The following is a 20,248-nucleotide window of genomic DNA, read 5'->3' as shown; positions in this document are numbered from 1 at the left end:
ACATCTCAGAGTAGAACCCCACTTTAACAGTAGCTAGTTAAGGTTTGTGCAGTGTTTTTGAATACATGAAATGCTGTATATTCTGCCCGAGTAACTGTTTCATTTTTAGCTATGTTTTGCTGCCAGCTCTTTTGTTCATTGTTGATTTCTGTATCTCTCAAACAGAGCTGACTGAGCATTCCTTAGATAATGGAGATGGTCCTCCCTATGCTCCAGTGAGGTCATGCACCCCAGAATTCTATCATGCTCACAAGCACATGGTGAGTATTTGATAAGGAAAGAACTGAGGGAGTACTCATCCCTACAGGTGGGATGGCTGGATGGGACAGCTGACAAAAGCACTCTACAGGCAGGCTGAGTGAAGCAAAACGCATTTGAGGGCCATAGATACATATGTCATTTGAAGGCGTCACCAGCCATTTTCCAGCTCCTGTGTTTCCTGCCAGCAAGAGTCCAAGAAAATCTTGGAAGAGTGTCATTACTCTGTGCTATAGGCACCTGGCCCTGGAACTTCTTGAGACAGCTGTTCTACTATGTCCCTCTTTGTACGTGTACTCTGTTCTCTGTCTGTACTCTAGCATCTCTTGTGCCACAAATGTCTTGCACACCTCATCACAATAAAGGGGAGAGTGTGTATGTGTGTGTAAACCCTATGACTCTATTTCCTGTCCTGCATAGCTGTGTTCACCTATTTCTGTCTTATTGCGTTCTTAACAGGCATATAAGCTGATATCACAGCCTCGGGGCCTGGCATTTGTGCTCAGTAACGTGCATTTCAGCAGTGAGAAGGACTTGGAATTCCGCTCAGGTGGAGATGTGGACTACATTGCTTTGGAGAAACTCTTCAAGCACCTTGGCTACAGGGTGACTGTTCTGCATGATCTAACTGGGCGGGTGAGGAAGTTTCTTTGCAGCCTAGAGAGTGGGATTTTATCTGTTTCGTTGGTGTCTTGGAATACATTTTCTGGGGACAAGCTGAGAATCAGTGGATGGGTCTGGTAAGGGGAAGTGTCAATCAGACGATCACTTTATTAGGATTTGGTTGACAATATCAAAATGTTTGAAAGCCTCTATGTGGAAAGTCTAATGTTTCCATGTAAATATTTGTGATAGAGAATATATGGTCTGTGAAGGATGCCACTTATTAGGGATGTTCCCTTACCCCTGTTGTACTCTTCAGTAATAAAGGAGGGGGTTTAACTACAGTTGTAGTACTTCTTTTTTTTTTTCCCCCCTAACATTTATCCTAACAAGCTTAATTTTAACGTTAAGAAGGATGGTGGTCATGATGTTGGGTTTGTTTGTTGTTCTGGTAAAGTAATCCGCACTCTGGGGATCTTGTAGACCCTCAGAGAAGTTCACTGATTAAGCCTCACAGTGAGAGTATGGCGGACAAGCTCATTTTGTAGATGGTGAAACTACAGTGACTTGCACAAAGTCTGGTGGCAAGTGAGATTAGAGGCTCTATTAAAATCGAGATCTCTGGACTTCCAGGCCCTTTGGTCTTGCTGGGAGACATCTACGTCCCCAACAAACTTGTTCTTCATTGCTTGTTCAGCTAAATGAACTAAATGGTGCCCAATGAAGGGTGCTGTGCTGCTCCAGAAGCTGTTTTCTGGGTCACAGATCAAACTTAAGGACTTGTCTACATTTGGTTTTTAAACATTGATCTATGGTAAACAGCTCTACCATGTTCATCACCGTTAGTATGTGAGTACCTGAGTTACAGTGGGCACTAATTCAAAAAGCAGCCCCAGTATCCTGACCAATTCTAGTTTGGCAAATTATATTCTGTCAAGCTAAGTTCCCTGTGCTGTGGTAATTGTCTATGGAATTTCTTCTCTCTTAAATGGATGTGCCTCACCCTTAAGACAATTGGTTGAATGATTTCTGTGTAGAGCCTGCAAAACATTTTGGGATTCTTATGTATGAAGTAAAGAGCATTTTGCGATGGTTAGAATATACCTCTCTCTCTTCCTCCTTGAATTAGGTTTGCAGTTCTTTATTCATGGAGGAATTCTTCATTACAAAACATTCTGTGCACAGCATTTTAAAATTCTGCATATTGTACTTGTGAAAACAATATTATATAATCACACCAATTTCAATTATTTTGGTAGTTTGTTTCAAAATACCATCAGCAACTGTGTCTGTTACAATGTACACATTCAGCTGATGGGCAATTCCAAGATCAGGCACCCATATCCTCTCTGCTCTCACCCCAGCTACAGGCCCTCCCCCAGCCCAAACACTCGCATCTCCTCCCTACCAAAGCCCATGAGAAAAAGGCAAATGCTGGATCCTGGGCTTGTGTGGCATCTCCTGCACACTGTCTCCTTTCTTCGGGGTGTGCTGAGAACTGCAGCTGCCAGGAATCCTCTTACTCTTTCCTCCTTCCCTGGCAGTGTCTTCTACTTTTAGCTGCACTGTGCTAGGTCCAGCAGGCCCTGCGGATGGCCAGCTGCTCATTTCTGTGGGGGAAATGGCAATTCTACACAAAAGCCGTTGATGTCTGTACAAATTCTGCATACACAGAATTCCCCCAGGAGTATCACTTGGCTCCATTGTTTCCCTTTCTGAAGGGACAACTGAGTGTGTTTCTCTCCCTCCAGGAGATGCAGGAGGAATTGCAGAGGTTCTCTCAGCAGCCAGCTCACCGAGATGTGGATTCCTGCATTGTGGCCCTACTCTCACATGGCATTGAGGGTGGGATTTATGGAGTTGATGGCAAGTTACTGCAGGTACCTTCCTACATATTTGATCAGTCCTATAGCTTTAGGAAGCAGTGCTGGGGAGGAGGAATATTAGCAGGGCAAGCAGGTGATGGGAAGGTTGGAAGCACATGTGCAGTGGTGGAGAACTCATACCACTGAGAAGAATTGCATGCAAGGAACATAAATGGGAATTGTGGGAGATTGGGAGGTAATGAGCGGGGTGCACAAAGGGGATATGTTTAGCTGTCTTCTCTTTCTTTTTCTCACAGTTGCAGGAGATTTTCAGGTTCTTTGATAATGCAAACTGCCCGTATCTGCAGAACAAGCCCAAAATGTTCTTTGTTCAGGCCTGTCGCGGAGGTGAGTGATGTTAAGGATTGTGAGGGCAAGGTACACACGCACGCACGCACGCACGCACGCACACACACACACTTTGCTATCACCTCTCCTCTTTGCTTCTCTCAGGTGTAAGCGGAACCCACATTCACCTCCCTCTACCCTGCTGTTGCCACCATCTCTGTTGCTCTGTAAGTGCCTCTCACTCTGCATGGGGTGCGTGCATTGAATCACAGACCCCATAGTGCCCTGGGAATGCAAGTTCCATGATGGCACTCCCACTTAGGGTTTTCTCTTGCCTGAATTGCCTGCATGGGGGCATAAAGACATATAATGATACCATAACCCCTGTGCATTATGGAGTGATGCATTTATGCTCTTGAGTCTTGTCTGAAAGCCTTTATATTTCCCCTGTGTCCTGGAGAGCTGTTGTTTCCTTTTTCTCTGTCCTGTGCTCCCAGAGCTGGTTTTTTCTAGTGTCGGAGCCCTGTCCTTTTATCTATTCCCTTTTCATCCCCAAACCCTCATCCATGTTTCTTCCCACTTCTTTGTCTCTGCTTGTTCCTGAGGTTCTTTCCTTGCTCGATTCAAAGGCTCTGTGTACAGTTACAGCAGTAGAGTGAAGAGTACATTCACTGCCCATTCCTCTAGCATACTTCTAAATAGAGAAACTGGTGGGTCACTGCTTAGGTGCCTGAGCGTTTGGATGTATATACCCTGCGTGGCTCACTACACACCCAAGCAATACCTCTTATTTTTGACTGTGTAATGTTCTGCTGCTGGAGACGATACCCACCATGAAAGCCTGAAGCAGCAGGAAAAGGTTCATGTGGGGGAGGCAGCTGGGAAAGGCTCTGTCGGGGGAGCTGATGGAGCCTTTCTCTTCTGCCTTTCATTGCCATACCCTGCAGCCTGCTTGTCACAGCTATATGTCATTGCTTCTAGGGGAATTCAAGTGTTGCACAGAATTCATGAGTCATGCAGTTTGGTGGCCCTCCCGTCCCACACTCCAGAAAATGCTTTCTGCCCCAGAAGTGCTGCACTTCTGCCTCTTGCCCACCAGAAGCTGCTGTGGCACCAGAACAGCCCAGCACAATGAGTGCAGCTTGCTGGTCTGGTGCCACAGTGGCTTCTGATGCACAAAGAGTACTGCAGTACATCAGGCGCAGAATATATTTGGGGGCTGGGGCGGGTGGGGGAGGGGATTCTTTGTGTGCACAGAGCTATGGGCACTCTGGTAATCAGGTGTGTGGCATTTGAATTTCTCCTGAGTGATTGCAGAAGCGCAGCTTATGGGGAAGACTCCTCAGGAGCACTGAGGCTGCAGAAACTCTGGGGATGGGTGGATGCCAGGACAGCAGCAGATATGAATGAGAGCCATAACCCTATGTGGTCAGCTAGGGTCCGCATGAGGGAGACTCCCCAAGTCCCAAACAGTCCCCACCCCCGACACACACACACACAAACATATACATACTTCTACCAGCCACACCAACAATCTGCCAGGTTCACTCCAGGATCCTTTCCTCTTCCTCAGTTCTTCAGTTACCCCTAATTCCCCCAAGCCTTTGCACTGCTTCTGGCAGGTGTAAGAAATACAGTTCTGTATTATAATTTAAATGAATTACTCTAAGGTCTCTATTAATATGCCTAGTAAGAACCTATTTTAAAAAAAACAGGAAAAAATATATATTTGGTCTGTATGGTGGGACGTACTTGCTGTTCCTTTTTGAAATAAATTAGCAAAATAATTGAAACTGGTGTGATTATAGTGTTATTTTCACAAATAAAATATGCAACATGTTTAAGTATTGTGCACAGAATCGTTTAATTGTTTGGCATGGAACTCCCCCAAGAATAATATTACATGTACCCCTCATGCTACCACCTGTGTCAACAAGGCCATAGTCTCTTACTGGTCCCACTACCCTTTTTCCAGTCTTCTCTTAATCCTGGAGTGGTTTCCTTTTTCTCTACTCTGCTGTACCCACCACACTTACCTCTTCTCTGTGCTGATCACTTCTTGGTCCTTTTGTAACTACAGCATGGTTCTACAGCATGCAGACCCTTCCCAAGCAATTGACTTTCATTAGCCCTGCTGCTCCGATGCAGTCTAACACAGTCTCTCTCTGTAGAGCATCTCTTGTACGTGTTGTCTTTCTATCTGTGTCAGTGATAGTGAAGACAGAAGATGAGTGTTCGAGACTGTACACTTCATAGTTGCTTTAAAGTTCCTCACACATCTTCCTTTCGGTATGAAAGCTCACATCTAGAGGTGCAGGTGTGTGAGCAAACCTAAGTCAACCAGTTGAATATGGTGAATATGATTCAGATTTGGAAAATCTCCCATATCTAGGAAATAAAAATTTCTATCTCGGCCTCAAATAAGTACGTTTGGGCAAAGTGGCACTCAGATTTTTTTTAAGTGTCATAAAAGCTTAGTGTTATGCTGTAGTCCAGGTAGAAACCACATGCAGTAACATTGTAGTGTGATAACATTCCCTGTGTTGTGACAGCAGATGCGCTTCTGTACACAAGTGAAAATTCATCTGTTACCACAAAAGTTTGTTTTTTTTTAAAGAGCTTGTACTCTTTTTAAATGCTTTTTTATATAAAGAAGTTCTGTATGGTTCTTTTTGTTTTAAAGGATGTCCTCCAGCCCCTCTCCTCCTCACTTTTATTTTTCCATTTGAAATATCTAATTTCATCTTAACATATTCTTGCAGGAGGTCTTTAGAGATCTAGTGATATTTAACCTATGGCAATACGTAGACAGCATGTTTTAGTTTAAATTCTTTGTTTTTCTGGGTTTTGGTAAGATCTGCTTAGTGTAAATGAATGACCTTATAATTGGGAGAAAACAAGATAGAGGAATGGGTAACATAATAGCCAGTGGAATTCAGTGTTGATAAATGCTAACTAATGTGCAGCAGAGGGAAAAATGTAAGCTACTTCTCTGCCTTACAGGGTTCTAAATTAGCTATGTCAATTCAGGAAAGGGACCTAGGCAGCATTATAGACATTTCAGTGATTAACTCTTCTCAGTGTGCAACTGTGGTTTTAAAAGAGGGGAAAAGAAATACTCAGGCATATGAAGAATGGGATATAGAATCATACAGAGAGTGTTACAGTGCATCTTCTTAAATCACTGGGGTGGTCTCATTTGGATACTGTGTTCAGCACTGGGTCATCTCATCTCCAAAAGGATATTTGAGCATTAGAGGCGGGTCAGAGAAGAGCAATGAGCATGGTCAAGGACCTGGAAAAACCTCTGAAGAGACTATCAGGATTGGGATGGTTTACTTTAAAAGGGGACAACAGGGCACATAATACGCCTATGCAGTTACTGGTCTGCCAAAAGTAGAGTGAGCAACACTGTTCTCCTGGCTCATTACAAAAGAGCAACAGGACAGTTCAATACATTAAAGGTGTGAAATTTCGCCCAGTAAAGAAACACTTTGTTTGGACTTCATCTGTCATTTGAAGTCAGTGTGGCCAGCATCCAAAAGGAGACTGGTTATTGTGAGTATCCATACAAATGTACAGTTCTCGACTGATGCCCTCATATCCCTTCCAGAGCTCGGTGGCGTGTTTATACTACCAAGTTTTGTCACCAAAAATGGCCTTCTGGCGACCTAAACAGTGAGAGCATTCACACTTCAATGGGACTTTTGTAGGGGGAAACACCCAATTTCTATGACAAAATCTTCCATCCTCACAAAAGGCTTTTTGTTTTCTTTTCCCCTCCCTTTATTGTCAACTAAGTGCCAGTGTAGATTCTGCTGTTTGTTCTGTCAACAGAACTGGCTTCCACCAGTATCCCCCCAATACCTGCCATGATGGCTGTGTTCAGAGTTGACATCTCTGCTGCCCTGCAGGGATGTGCCCTTCGCCTTCCCAAGCTCTGGAAGGTATCTGGTAAATGAGTGAACAGCTCCCTTTGGGAAATAAATAAAGAACAAATCATTGGGCTGCTCCTGTTCTGCCCTGTACTTGGAACCCAGAAGCAGGCAGACTTCTGTTGCTGCAGGAGGGAGGCAAATTGCTGTTCTGTTTTGACATTCCTCAGCATGGAGAGCACACAGGGCTACTCATGATGCCACTCCCTGCAGCTGAGGATGTTGTGGGAGAATTCTGAGGGAATCCCAAGATGTGCAGGGATCAGCTCTGCCTTCCCACTACACTACATTGGGGGATGCGTACTCACAGTGCATTGCTCACACTGTTGATGATCTCTCCTCCTTCCCGCCCCCCCCCCAATGTGGGACGTGATCTGTCGACAGAAGGAGCAAGTGTGAACACCCTCTGGTGACTTTTTTGTTTTGTCAGCTTCTGGGTTTCAGCACAAATTTTGCCAACAAAACTTGGTGGTACAGACATGCTCTTAAACTAAGTTCTCACCTGCATGAGACCTAGTGTAGAGGGCACCTTATCTCCCATCTACCTGCTGAGATGTTCTTATTCTTTCCCTTGAAGTAGCTGGAGATGACGCCTGTCAGAAGAGGTGCTGGACTAAACGAATCTTAAGTTTGAGTCAGTGTGGCAATCTCTGTTCCCGTGTTCTCCTCCAGCTCCTTTCATTTAAGTGCCAAGACAGCCTCCAGTTCAGAGCTGAGGCTCCTAGCAAAAAGCATGGAAAACACCAGACTTCATATTCCTGAAAATTCTGAGGTAGAAAACATGCAGGAGTGGAAGAAAAGAAAACCAAAATTCCTTCAGTCTTCATGCACTATTAGAACTGAAAAAGAACCACTTTTTCCTTTTCAGGTCACCTTTAGTTGTGTAGAGGTGAATGCAATGAGTTGTATGCTAGCACTTTTTGCTATCTCCATCTGTTCATCCAGTACAGAGGCCCTAATTTTTAAATAATGGTTCTGCTTTTGGCAGAAAACAAGCAGTGTAGTTGTGATTCTGCTGTCAAAAAAACCCTTTGTCGGCAGCCCCTTATGCTTGGAAGAAAATCAGGGATAAGGGGCTTCCGACAAAGGGGGCTTTTGCTGTCAGAACCACATCTACACCGCTTGTTTTGTGCCAGCAATGCAATCTTGTGTGGATATGCAGATTAGTGACATGAATATGCAAATAAACAGCCATTTGTTTTTTCGAGATCACTCATTTGCATCAAGCTGACAGCACTATAGTATAGCACTGCTCTTCTGTAATAGATAGGTATTGAGCAAGAATGGTACTGCAGCAGCGCTACTAAATTAACTATGGTAGTGTGGGCTTAGTCAAATCTATATTAACAGTTACTATTGCTTCCATTAGTCACCAGCAAACCAAGTGGAGGAGGAAAGGGGAGTTGAAATGTTATAGGCAAGGGAAAAGATTGTGTGGTGAAATTTGGTAAAACACAGATACAGAAATTCAGGAGCTGTAGAGAAGATTTTTGCACTAAGAGCTGTGACTTTGGGTCCTGAACAAAGGGAGCCAGCACTAGACAAGCAGATAGGGCTCAGTGATTGGGTGGAATACAGGGAGACTGTACAACAGGGTTGGAAGTAACTTCTTTCCCGGTCTTTGTTTTTGGTTCTTTACCTACCACCCTTCAGACGAGACAGACCGAGGAGTGGATCAGAGGGATGGGAAGGAGCGCGCTGATTCTCCAGGCTGTGAGGAAAGTGATGCTAACAAGGAGGAGAATCCCAGGCTACGTTTGCCCACGCGTTCTGACATGATCTGTGGCTATGCCTGCCTCAAAGGTATCGGGGAGGGTGGCTTGCTACCTGTGAGGGTATTAAACGTGGTGGCCCTCCTCTGAGTTTGAGCAGCTCCCCTCTGTGTGTCCCCTCAAGACTTCCTTCTCTGAATCTCTCTGTTTTCGCCCTGAGCTGTTACACTCTGTTTTCAGGCACAGCTGCCATGCGAAACACCAAACGTGGATCCTGGTATATTGAAGCTCTCACGACCGTGTTTGCTGAAGAGTCTCAAAACACGCATGTGGCTGACATGTTGGTGAAGGTAAGCTGGGACTCCCCTCTCCTACATTCACTTGGTTCTTGCAGTGTCTTATGCTTTGAGTTGTCAGGACTGGGCTGATCACAGAAGAGTGCTCCTGCTTGTGCCCTGGGAAAGGTGCAGAATGTGTTCTGGGGATGTGTGAGAAGCTCTAGGAAAGGAGCTCTGAAGGCAGTGTTGCTGGCAGCAGAGGGTGCCAATGTCAGGCCAGCAGCTGCTACTCTCGGCTCTGCTTTCAGATCTGGGCAGCAGTATGTGTACTTGTGAGCATTGCACAGGCAGGACCAGATTATGATGGTGCTTTTGGGGCTGTAGCTCAGGGTGTTGAGCTTAGTAGGGGGGCCCAGGCTGCAGCCCCTAAAGCCCATGCATGCTACGTTCCAGGCTGGCTCTCTCTGGCTTGAGGTGCTGGGGGGAGTGAGGTAGCTCTGTGTGCTGCTAGGAAGACACAGGCAGAGATACTGATAACACACATGCTGGAGCCGCATCACCCTGGCAAGCACCTCACCAGGAAACTGAGTCCTGGCACTGCCCTCACTCGGTGGCTTCCCCACCCTCCACACAGTTGCCATTGGCTGCAGTTCGTGCTTCCATGGGCTGCAAATGAGCATGGCATGTGGAATCATTATGCACTTAACGGTCTCCCAAACCCAACTTTCTGTACCCCCACCCTGAGCCCCATCCTGCAAACTCCTACTTGGACCCTGCACTCAAAGTCCAACCTCTTGCCCTGAGCCCCGCTCCCAGATTCCAAATCCCTTGCACCAGCCTGGAGTCCTCCTTCCCTCCCCCTCACATCTCAAATGCCTCATTCCTGAGACCCCATCTGCATTTGGAGCCCTCACCCCCTCCCACACCACAACTACCCTCCCATCTCAACCCACAGCCCCTCCCACCCACTAATCCACTAATTCTAGCCACATCCCACAAAATCTGGTAGCCCTGTGCCCCAAAAGAGTAAATCCAGCACAGGAGCACAAATGACTACAGACAGAGGGGTGCAATCAAATAAGTTTGAGAGCCACTGCTCAAGAGTACCTCCTGCTGTGAATGCCCATGGCAGAGCCTCTTATAGGCATCTCTCATCTATCATTATAGAGCCTCCTGCTTAAATGAGAAAGCTCCCTAGAATCACTTCTCTGTGGTGCCTCTAACTGAGCGCCAGGGGCTGGAGTTGATCTGTTCGTTGGGGTTTGTGTCACTTCTGTCTGTCTGTTTTTCAAAGTTTGCTCTTTCTTTCCCCCCATCAGGTGAATAGACTAATCAAGCAGCGAGAAGGCTATGCTCCTGGCACAGATTTCCACCGATGTAAGGAGATGTCAGAGTACTGTAGCACGCTCTGTCGAGACCTGTACCTGTTCCCTGGCTATAGTCCTAGGGACTAACACTGCTGTTCTTGCTCTGATGGTTGTACTGCCAAAGCTTCTGTATGGATGGCCACATTTGTGCTGCTATCTGTCTGGGCATATGTTATCGCAGTCCACAACAGGAACTGTCCCTTCTACATTGGGCGCTCTCCCTGTTTCTGTGAATCCTCGCCAACTTTTCTCTGTCTGGGAAAATCTGGCAATTGTTGGTGACCCCCAGCTCAGTTCAAAGCTTAAAACCTTAAGGTTCCACTGGCTCATCTCACTTTAAGATGGTGAGCCTGGGAGAGTCAACAGAGGAATCAGGACGGTGGTGGCACCACTTTCTGAATCAAAGGACATGTGAACATTGGTAGCCAGGGATGTGAAATCAGAATCAAACTTTTCTTTCCAAATGTTGGAAAACTTGGGTCTGTTTCTAAAGAAAATAAGTTTTTCGTAGTTTTTATAAATTGCTGCTCAAGTTTTTTATATCGTTTTAAATTTTTTAAGAGTCAAAAAGAAACATGCTTTCTGCTTGGTTTCCTAAGCAGCAGGGTCTGCAGCTATGAAGGACAAACAGGAAGAGATGATCCTCCCTGAAGTCAGGAGAGATCTTCCTCCCAGTAAAACAATCTCTCACTGCTAAGAGTCCATGGTGAAGGTTTTTGCTTTGTTTCCTGTATGCATCTAAGTTAGACAAATTAATCTTCGTTTGAAAAGAAAAAATTAAGTCCTGTGTGTTCTGTACCATAGGATAGCATTGGATCAGCTGGAAAAGTCAATGCTTTGACCTAGCTCTGAAAGCAAAGGTATGTTTCTATTTTAGAAGCCTAATTCAGTCTTGGAAATATTGAGTCCGGTAAATTCAGGCTTGTTTCCCTTAGGAGTTCCAAATGTGAGTTAATACACAGTTTTAATAACCCCACTCTGTCACAGCCACATCTCCTTGCTGTCGTTTTCTAACCATTTGAATACTCCAGCATGCTTCTCAGGAGTATAAACTGTGCCATGCTAGTGGATTCCTAGTCTTTTGTTTAAGAAATTTATGAATCTTTTTTTTTTCTTGCAAAGAGTCGGTCACTTTGATTCTTCATCACAGTGATTTTCTTTGCTTTTAAAGTTTGTTAAAAATAAAGGGTTTCAGAATTCAGCCTCACTTTTCCACACACACCTCATCCTCTCCCCCAAGAACTTTTGTCCCTCCAGCTATGTTCAACTAGAGATCTTTGCCTGTTCACTGCTTAGTGCCACCACAAAGGACCGGTCAGAGAGCCAAGATGGAGTAGGATATGCCATCTGTTGGAATCTGTGCAGCCTCATTTCCAGTACTGTAATTGTTTCCCACTCCAGGAGCTGCCCTGGGTTGTGATCAGGGAGACAGAAAGCCATCCTGCACCTTCTCTGTTGTCCTCTAATGAGTTTTGTGGTAGCCAGAGCCCAGGAGTGCTGGATTAGAGTCTGAATTCCAGAGCACGCATGTTAGCAGCTTCTCTTCTGGATTCTTTTCTGGGTCTCCTTTTCCCAGGGTCGCTCTTATTTTAAAAAATTATGGAATAGGTTTTTATATATATATATATATTTTTTTTTTTTTAAATTGAGAATACACAAAGAGGATGATGGATCTGGAGGGAGGCCAGAAGTCTGGTTGTCTGTCCTTCTCTCTCTGCCCAGCAGATACAAAGGCAGTATTCTTTCACTAAGAGCTATGCTGCATGCAGCTGAGGGACAGAATACCAGTGACTGTGTCTGCCAGCTGGCACCTTATCCTGGAGCTCAAGATAGCTACTCGGGGCATTTCCTCTCTGGATGAAAAGTTTTCCTCTGAGTGCCCCCTCCTCGGAGGTAATGCAGTGTTGTGCAATGTGTGTGTGCCAGTCCAGCATCACCTCTCAGCTTGGTGAAGAGAACTCCAGTAGTGCTGCATCAGGTCTCAATGTCACTGCCATTTTCGTATATACTTTTTTGTATGCTTGTATGTACAGCCTCCAGATGCCAAAATATACAGCTCTTATTTGGTTATATCTGTGCCTTGTCTCCTGTCTGGAACACTGCTCTGCCGGTTTTTTACCCCCATAATAGAGCCTGTATATGACAAGAGTTATGAATGAGGTTCTGTGCTACAGTGCCCAGGGACTGAGCTTGGTGGGGCTGGATGAGTTGTGTTCTTGCACTCTTGCCCAGGCTTTCTACGTAGGGAGTGTGTCCAACTGAGGAACAGTGGGACTGTGGTGTGATGCAGACTTCCTTATAGCAGTGATCAGCCTGAGTGTGGATGTGCCTGATAAAGTGTGAATGGAATCAGGTTCTGGAAAATCTCACGGAGTCTGTTTATGAGAATTAACTACACTGAGGAAAGAATATAGGTTAGAGGGGGGTTTTAATAGCCTCTTTTCTCCATGGCCACCCAGTTTCATAGCAGTGGGCATCATAAAGGTTACCCTAATGGACATCTCCCTGTCTGATGCTTTTAGTGTAAGTACAATGCGTGCATGGGGCAACAGTGCAGTATCGTTGGGAAGCCATGTGGTGGCTGCAGAGAGGCAGGCATAGGTGGCTGAAGTGGATAAACCCAATCTCATCACTAGTGAAAAAGAAGCCAGTCTTCTTCAGAGAAGTTTCTGTAACTGAGCAACAAAGAGTTCATAAACAAACTGTCTAAGTTAACGAGCCATTTCCTCCGTCTGCCTCAGAAACACTCATTGTTGTCTCCTCTGCTGTCTTGGGCCCTGCCTAGTTTTCGAGGTTTTGTAAAGAAATTTGAGATTGAAGTGGAATGGAATAATATAAAGTCCAGCAGTGCAGAAGTTAAGTGGAGAATTGTGGGAGATACAGTAGTTAAGCACTCCAGCTAAGATTTGATATACATTAAATAAGTAAAACTAGAAGGATCCATTAAGGCTATGAGGGAAAAGAAGACACCGAGGAGTAAGTTGATGATAACTCAAGGAGTTCCTGTAAATAGGCCTTTTACAAATCTGGCAGGTGAAAAGAATTCTAGAGTGAAAGTAACACCATCTCCTTCTTCCCTAACAGAATTAGTGAATGCATGACAGTTGTGAAAATTCTGAACTTTTTTTCTCATCTCTATAAAGGTTAATAGAGGTAAAGGTGGAAGGGAAGCTGTTGTAAAACAGCTTCTCCTCCAGGCAGCAATGAATTGATGTAACTGACAACATCACTAAAAGTTTCCCAGGTCAAAGAAGAAAACTTCAGAAGAGGATCAAGTAGCAGTGGTCTCAGCAACACATCTCCCATATAGTGGACTGTTGCCACTGTACCATAGTAGCTTAGTCTGATCTCATCCCAACAAAACAAAATCCTTCAAGTAAAGGAAAAGAACGGGAGCAGAGCCCCCAGCGTACTTAGCAGCGGCTGCCATAGTGCCGGGCTGCTGGATTTCACCAGGCACCAACAGGGTTTGCTAGTTACCTTTGTGACGCAGCCTGTCGCTTTGTGTGCCTCTGCTGTATCCTCTATACTGCAGTCAATGTCTTCATTTTCCTATGTCATTTCTGTCCATCTGAACAGATTTTTCCATTGTACAGCTGTGCTGCTGCCTATCCTTCAAAGCAATCTAGAACTAGCCCTTTTCAAACCACCTAGTGTCTGAATGCACAGGGCTTCAAGGGGCCACGACAATGTATGCAGTCCATGACAGTATCCCCAGGGGTCAAAGTATGCTGCTTCCCATCTGCTGTGCAACAGGTAGTGAATGGGAGCCACTGTTAAGGAGAATATTTACCTTTCTCTTCTGCTTCTCCCAGAGGAGACTAAATTGGAAGGAGTTAGAATCAGCACTGAGGGCCTGGAAATAATTAAAGCAATCTGTGCAGATTAGAGATAAAAATGATTTAACTTGGAAAAATTCAGTCCAGCAAAAATAACACAATAGAGTTATTTAAGAGCAGAGAGAAATGTGGGAAGCACTGAGCCTGTGGAGCCTGGCAGGAGAAAGAGAGTAGCGATGTGTAAGATGAAAAAGGCTACTGTGGTTTGGGGCATCCATGAAGAGCCGTCAAATCACAAAAGCTAGGAGTTCTTCAAAATACAGGAACGTGAGAGCAGATCTCTAACAGCCATTCAATCTTTGACACCTATTTACCAAAGTGCAGGGTTTTCAGAGCCGCAAAAGTGATGCAGGAGCTAGAGGTCATGACTGTATATTATTATTTCTGTGCATCCAAAATTGTGGGAGATGCTTGCCAAAAAACAAGGGCCTCAGTGGAGACTAAACTTGATATCAAATAAGCACAGGCCTCCCAAAGACAAATGGCAGGGGGGAGGCACATGGATGACAATAAGATTGCTTAATCGGGCTCTTACATTTCTGGATAGTTTCATTAAATTAATTTCTCTACAATGAGATACAGAATGGTCTCGTGGATGTGATGGAGGAATTGATTTTCAGAAGACAGAACAGAAACAGAAGAGTTGTAAGGTTGGCTGAATGATGGCTGACTTCAAATAGCGAGGAAGAGCAAATGCTTGGGAGGTGGCAGGGGGGCAAAAGGATAGAACCAGGAGTAATGGGACAGAATTTTAAAAAAGGGACCGATGCTGAATTTGAGAGCATTTATGTGCACAGTGAGATATGAATGTAGAATAGGCTTCTGAGGGTTGTGTAGAAGTCTTGTCATCTGGGGCATTTAAAATGCCCAAGCTGTACTAGGAAATGTGCTGTAGGGAATAATCCTATGAGGGCCCAGATCTTCAAAGACATGTAGGTGCCTAAATGCCTTCAAGTGTCTGGGCCCAGATGACACAAGAGTTTCCCTGTATCTAGTGTGGGTGATTAGTATCTTACATCCCTTCCATATTCAGTCTTCCTCTCCCCCAGCTTCCAAGTGCAGCCAAGCACCATTCTGCCCTAAGAACCTGCCATTTCCTCCTCTCTGTCCCCTGCTTTGGATGGAGAATCATTTTGCTGCCTGAGCAGGGAGCCAGAAATCTTATCACCTTTTAATTTACTGAGCTGTCCCAGTGCCAGTGCAGCAGGGACAGATATTAGAGCAGAGAAGCGGCTGCTGTGTCAGGGTATGGACAGAGTGGTGGGTCTCTGGTTACACTCTCCCTCTGTCTTGTGTGTCTGTGTGTCTGTCTGTGTGTGTGTCTGTGTGTGCGCGCGCGCGCGCGCGTCTCTGCCCCCACCCCATAACCTTCGCTCTCGGGTTCTCTGGACTCTTAGCTGGAGCACTCTGACTCCCTCCTCTGATCTTTCCCATTCCATAATCCTGCAGCGGGGAGGCAGAAGGGAAGACGCCTCCCCGCACACCCTCTCTAATATTTTTTCATTCTGGATATGACTGGGGACACTCCTCCGAAAAAGGCATTTCAATACCGGCAGACTCTGGTGAGTATGACACCTGCCCAATTCCTTTAGTCTTCTTCCATTTCTCTGCCGCCTCCTACCTGGGCCCCCAGATACCCAGCAGAGCAGCCCTGAAGGAGGCAGTCTCATTCCCTGCTCTCCTGGTTTGCTGGATAACCTTTCACAAGCTGTGCATGGGAGCTGCAGGGAATCTTCAGGGAATTCCACAGGGAATCACCAGTTCTTCCAGAATAGCAGGCAATAAAATCCCCTCTCCAAATCCCCCTGAAGGACGGCACTGCCCTCGCCCTTTCCGGAAGGGGAGAGGATTGTGGCTTTCAGGACAATTGCTCCTTCCCACTTACAACGGGTAAACAGTCCATTCCCCCTCCCCGCACATCTTTCCTTATTGCCCCCAGGAAGAGCTTGGGCTGGTGACCCCTGAAGCATGTCCCCAGGATGAGGCCCCGTTCTGTCACAGTGAAGGAGAGGGAAATGTTATTTCCCAATGTGTTGTGATCTGCACTGCTGAACTTGGAGGAGGACAGGAAGGGAATGCCCAGGAGGTTGGACCAGTGCCTCTAGGGGTGGGCACTCTGCACTGCTGCCTGGGAAGCTCTGCTGCCAGCCCCCAAACTGAGGTCCTGCTCCCCTGGGAGAGCCACAGACTGCCATAGAGGTCAGTGTACCGCCCTGCCCACCCTATGGAGCTACAGCTCTTCCTGCCCTGTGTAGTGGGTGCCCTAGGGAGCAATTGCCTTGCAAAGTCCTTTGTTATGGAGCCCTTAAAGGGTTACTGCACTGCCCTGTGCTACAGGTGTTCTTGGGTCAGTGACGTGAACTACCTTGAGCTGTGGCCTTAGAGGTCAGTGATATGCATTGCCTGGCATTATGGATGCTGCAGGGGTCAGTCGTGCAGAGTTTTTGGGCTTAATTGATTGGGCCCTGGCAGAGCTGTGTGGGGTGGGGCTCCAGGGATCAGGCCCTGGCAGAGGTGTGTGGTGTGGGGCCTTGAGGGGCTGTGCCCCAGCAGAGCTCTGTGGTGTGGGGCTCAATGGGTCGGGCTCTGGCAGAGCTGCGGGGCGTGGGGCTCAATGGGTCGGGCCCTGGCAGAGCTGTGGGGCTCAATGGGTCGGGCCCTGGCAGAGCTGTGGGGCGTGGGGCTCAATGGGTCGGGTCCTGGCAGAGCTGTGTGGCGTGGGGCTCAGTAGGTCGTGCCCTGGCAGAGCTGTGTGGTGTGGGGTTCACGGGGTCAGGCCCTGGCAGAGCTGTGTTGTATGAGGCTCAGTGGGTTGGGCCCTTGCAGAGCTGTGTGGTGTGGGGCTCAAGGGGTTGGGCCCCAGCACAGCTGTGTGTTAATAGGCTCTAGGAGCCAACGTCTGTTAGGAAAACCAGGGTCCCTTGTGCTCACAAGGGCTGAGAGGCAGAGGTAGCCATCTGCTTTTGAGTAATGGAGGAAGAGAAGTGCCCTCTCATTAAGAGTGAGTTAGGGAGTCATGCAGATGGCCATCATCATCCGGAAGAGGGCTAGGATTCCAAGTGGCACTCAGACCCACCAGGTGCATATTACGCAGCACTGCGATAAAAGAACTGCTGGGCTTCTCCTGTCAGGCTGAACTTCATCAGAGCTGAAGGCAAAGCCGTAGCCTCAAGTGAGCACTGCCTTGTCCTGACACCTGTTCCATCCAGGTCAATTGGAAGCCTGGTCAGCCCATGCCATTTTCTCATCTGAAAACTTGATTTCAAATCCTGATTTAAGTGAGTTGAGGCTTTGGTTACTATTTCTGCACATTACAAATGTATGGGCTGCATTCACACGGTTCTGCTCAAACACGCAAGGGCTGGAATGGTGAGAGAGCTGCATGTGTGTGCTAACAGCACCAGCAAAGCTGCCAGAGGGCCCATGATTGCTGTAGGAGATTGTGAGCCTTGGGTAAGCTTTCTGGGGTTTGGTAGGGGGAGGAGGGCTAGAAGAACAAAAGGTAGGTCAGAAGGGCTGAGTTATTAGCAGGGTTGGGTGGAGAATGTATGACTGAACAGGTCAGAAATGAGGTTTCTTAGCAGAGCACAGGATTGGAATAGCAAGGGCAGCTGAGCACTAGCATCATGTTATGGTTATCGAAATCTCTGGGTTTTAGGACGATATGTGGGAGAACTGCAATTCAGATTAAGATTAATAGATTCGTAGATTATAAAATCAGTGCCGACTACTGAGATCATTTAGTCAAACCTCCAGTATAATACAGGGATGAAGTAACTCCTGTTTGAAGTAGAGCGTATACCTTAGAAAAGTAGCCAATCTTGATTTTAAAATTGCCACCAATGAAAATTCATCACAGCCTTTGTTATGCTTTTCTAATGGGTGATTATCTGGCTGTTAAAATTTACACAGCATTTCCAGTCTGAATTTGTTTACATTCTGCTTCCAACCGTTGGACCTTGTACCTTCTCTGCCTATTTTCATAATTTTATTCCCAATATACAGGTTCTTACAAAGTGTGATCATCTTGCCCCTCAACCTTCTGTGTTCAGCTGGACATACTGAGCTCACTAAGTTTATCACTATAAAATGTTTCCAAACATGGCTCTTTTCTGAACCCTCTCCAATTTATCAACTTCCTTCTTGAATTTTGGACACCAAAACAGAGCACAGCATTTGAGTAGCAATCACCTCAGTGCCAAATAGAATATATTCTCTGCTACTACTCAAGTTGCCCTTGCTTAACTTTTCATGATTGCATTAACCCTTTTGGTCACCACAACCTCCTCATCTTTTTAACCATTTTTTCCCGGTATAGATGACCTCATTCTGTGGGTATGGCCTGTGTTCTTTGTTTTTACATATGTAACTTACATTTGTCTATATTAAAATGCATATTATTTTCTTATGCCCAGTTTACCAACCAACCTACATTGCTCTGTGCCAATTATCTATGCTCTTTAATTTTTATCGCTTGCTAATCTTTTGTGTGTGCAAACTTCCTTTCTTTCAGGTCATTAATAAACATGTTAAATAGGGTAAGGACAAGAACCAATCCCTGTGGTAACAAACTAGAAACACATCCCCTTGATGATGATTCCTCATTTACAATTGCATAGTGAGAACTATCAGACAATTTTTAATCTATTTTAATGTGTGCTATGTAAATTTGATCTATCTGGTTTTTTAATGAAAGTGGCAAACAGTTCGAAGTCAAAATTCTGTAAGGCATTTAAGTATCTTACGTCATCCCTGTTGCCCCTATCAACCAAGCTTGCAATGTCATCAAAAATGATAGTCAGGGTCTATTTTTCATTAATCCACTTTGCCTGGCCTTAATTATTTTATTCTCCTTTAATTCTTTACTAATTCAGTCCCATATTATCCATTCTGTTGTTTTGGCTGGAATCAATACCAGGCTGACAAGTCTATAATTACTCAGGCCATCCCATTTTCTTGTCTTTATATTGGCACAAGATCAGCTTTCTTGCAGTCCTCTGGCTGTACTGAAGGAGCTGAGTGTCTGTAGCAGGTATTATAGAATGTCAGAGCAGGAGAAAAATGTACTAATGAACCTTATTCTTTTCATGTAGCACAACTGATGGGACAAAAAAGCAGTCCTGTAGCAATTTAAACACTAAGAAAATACTTTATTAGGTGATCAGCTTCTTAAGATCTGGAAGTCCTGATGAAAGTAAACTGACACGACGAGAACTTAGCAGCAAGATATTAACAGAAAGATTTCCAGATGTGAAGAAGTGGGTCTGCCCCATGAAAGCTCATCACCTAGTAAATTATTTTGTTAGTCTTTAAAGTGCTACAGGGCTGCTTTTTTGTGCTGTAAAGATACAGGCTACCACGTGTGTGTGTCTCTCTCTCTAACAACTGATGGGCGGAATTGAAATAGCTGGGAGTTTCTGTGGGTCAGGACTGAAGTGCATCTGCAGTACTGAGTGTATGTATGTACCATAGGCACCGACTTTCCCTCTAACTGGGGTGAGCACCACCTCTTTCCAGCCCCACTTCCACTCTACCCCTTGTCTCAAGTCCTCATCTCCATCCTGCCTCCTTCCTCAAGTGCACCACATCCCCACTCCTCCTGGAGCAACCTGAACCCTGTGAAATAACTGTTTCTTAGCAGACGGGAGGCACCTGAAGTGGAGGAGAGGGAGTTGGTCAGTGTGGTATTCAGCGGGTGAGATGCACTGGACTGGACAGTGGGGGAGCTTTGGTGCTGAGTACCCACTTATTTTAATCTGTGGGTGCTCCAGCCACTGAGCACCCATGGAGTCAGTGCCTACTCTGTGTACCCCAGGATTTGCACAGCAGTGAGGGCCACAAATCAAGACTGAAGCTAGAGCTCAGCTGATGCCCCAAACAGAAGTGTAAAGGGAAGATCATGCCATAGTAGCATGAGCAGAGCTGTGTCAGAGGCCAAGGCTTGAATATAAGGGGCATGTTTCAGTCAAGGTATCTTGACAGGAGCCGCATCAAGTCCCAACACGAACTGCCAGGGGGGCTGGAAGTGAGAGATGGCATGACAGTTGTCTGGATCTGTCAGATGATGCTCTGAGGAGAAGCATAACTAATTAATAGCTATGGG

At 45.8% G+C, this 20,248-nt stretch overlaps 1 protein-coding gene across 1 annotated transcript in view; it reads left to right on the top strand.

Moving 5' to 3' along the window:
- CASP2 (caspase 2) overlaps positions 1–12,370 on the top strand; it is a 30,676-nt gene extending 18,306 nt beyond the window's left edge. The window contains exons 5-11 of the mRNA XM_074983624.1: positions 166–260; positions 718–894; positions 2,613–2,741; positions 2,984–3,074; positions 8,603–8,752; positions 8,902–9,011; positions 10,259–12,370. Of these exons, the coding sequence (XP_074839725.1) occupies positions 166–260; positions 718–894; positions 2,613–2,741; positions 2,984–3,074; positions 8,603–8,752; positions 8,902–9,011; positions 10,259–10,393 (887 nt within the window). The 3' untranslated portion in view covers positions 10,394–12,370. The remainder of the gene's footprint in view (positions 1–165; positions 261–717; positions 895–2,612; positions 2,742–2,983; positions 3,075–8,602; positions 8,753–8,901; positions 9,012–10,258) is intronic.
- The last annotated feature ends 7,878 nt before the right edge of the window (positions 12,371–20,248 follow it).

This window comes from Carettochelys insculpta, chromosome 1 (genome assembly GCF_033958435.1).
Source record: "Carettochelys insculpta isolate YL-2023 chromosome 1, ASM3395843v1, whole genome shotgun sequence".
NCBI lineage: Eukaryota > Metazoa > Chordata > Testudines > Carettochelyidae > Carettochelys > Carettochelys insculpta.
This window is presented reverse-complemented; position numbering and strand designations above follow the sequence as displayed.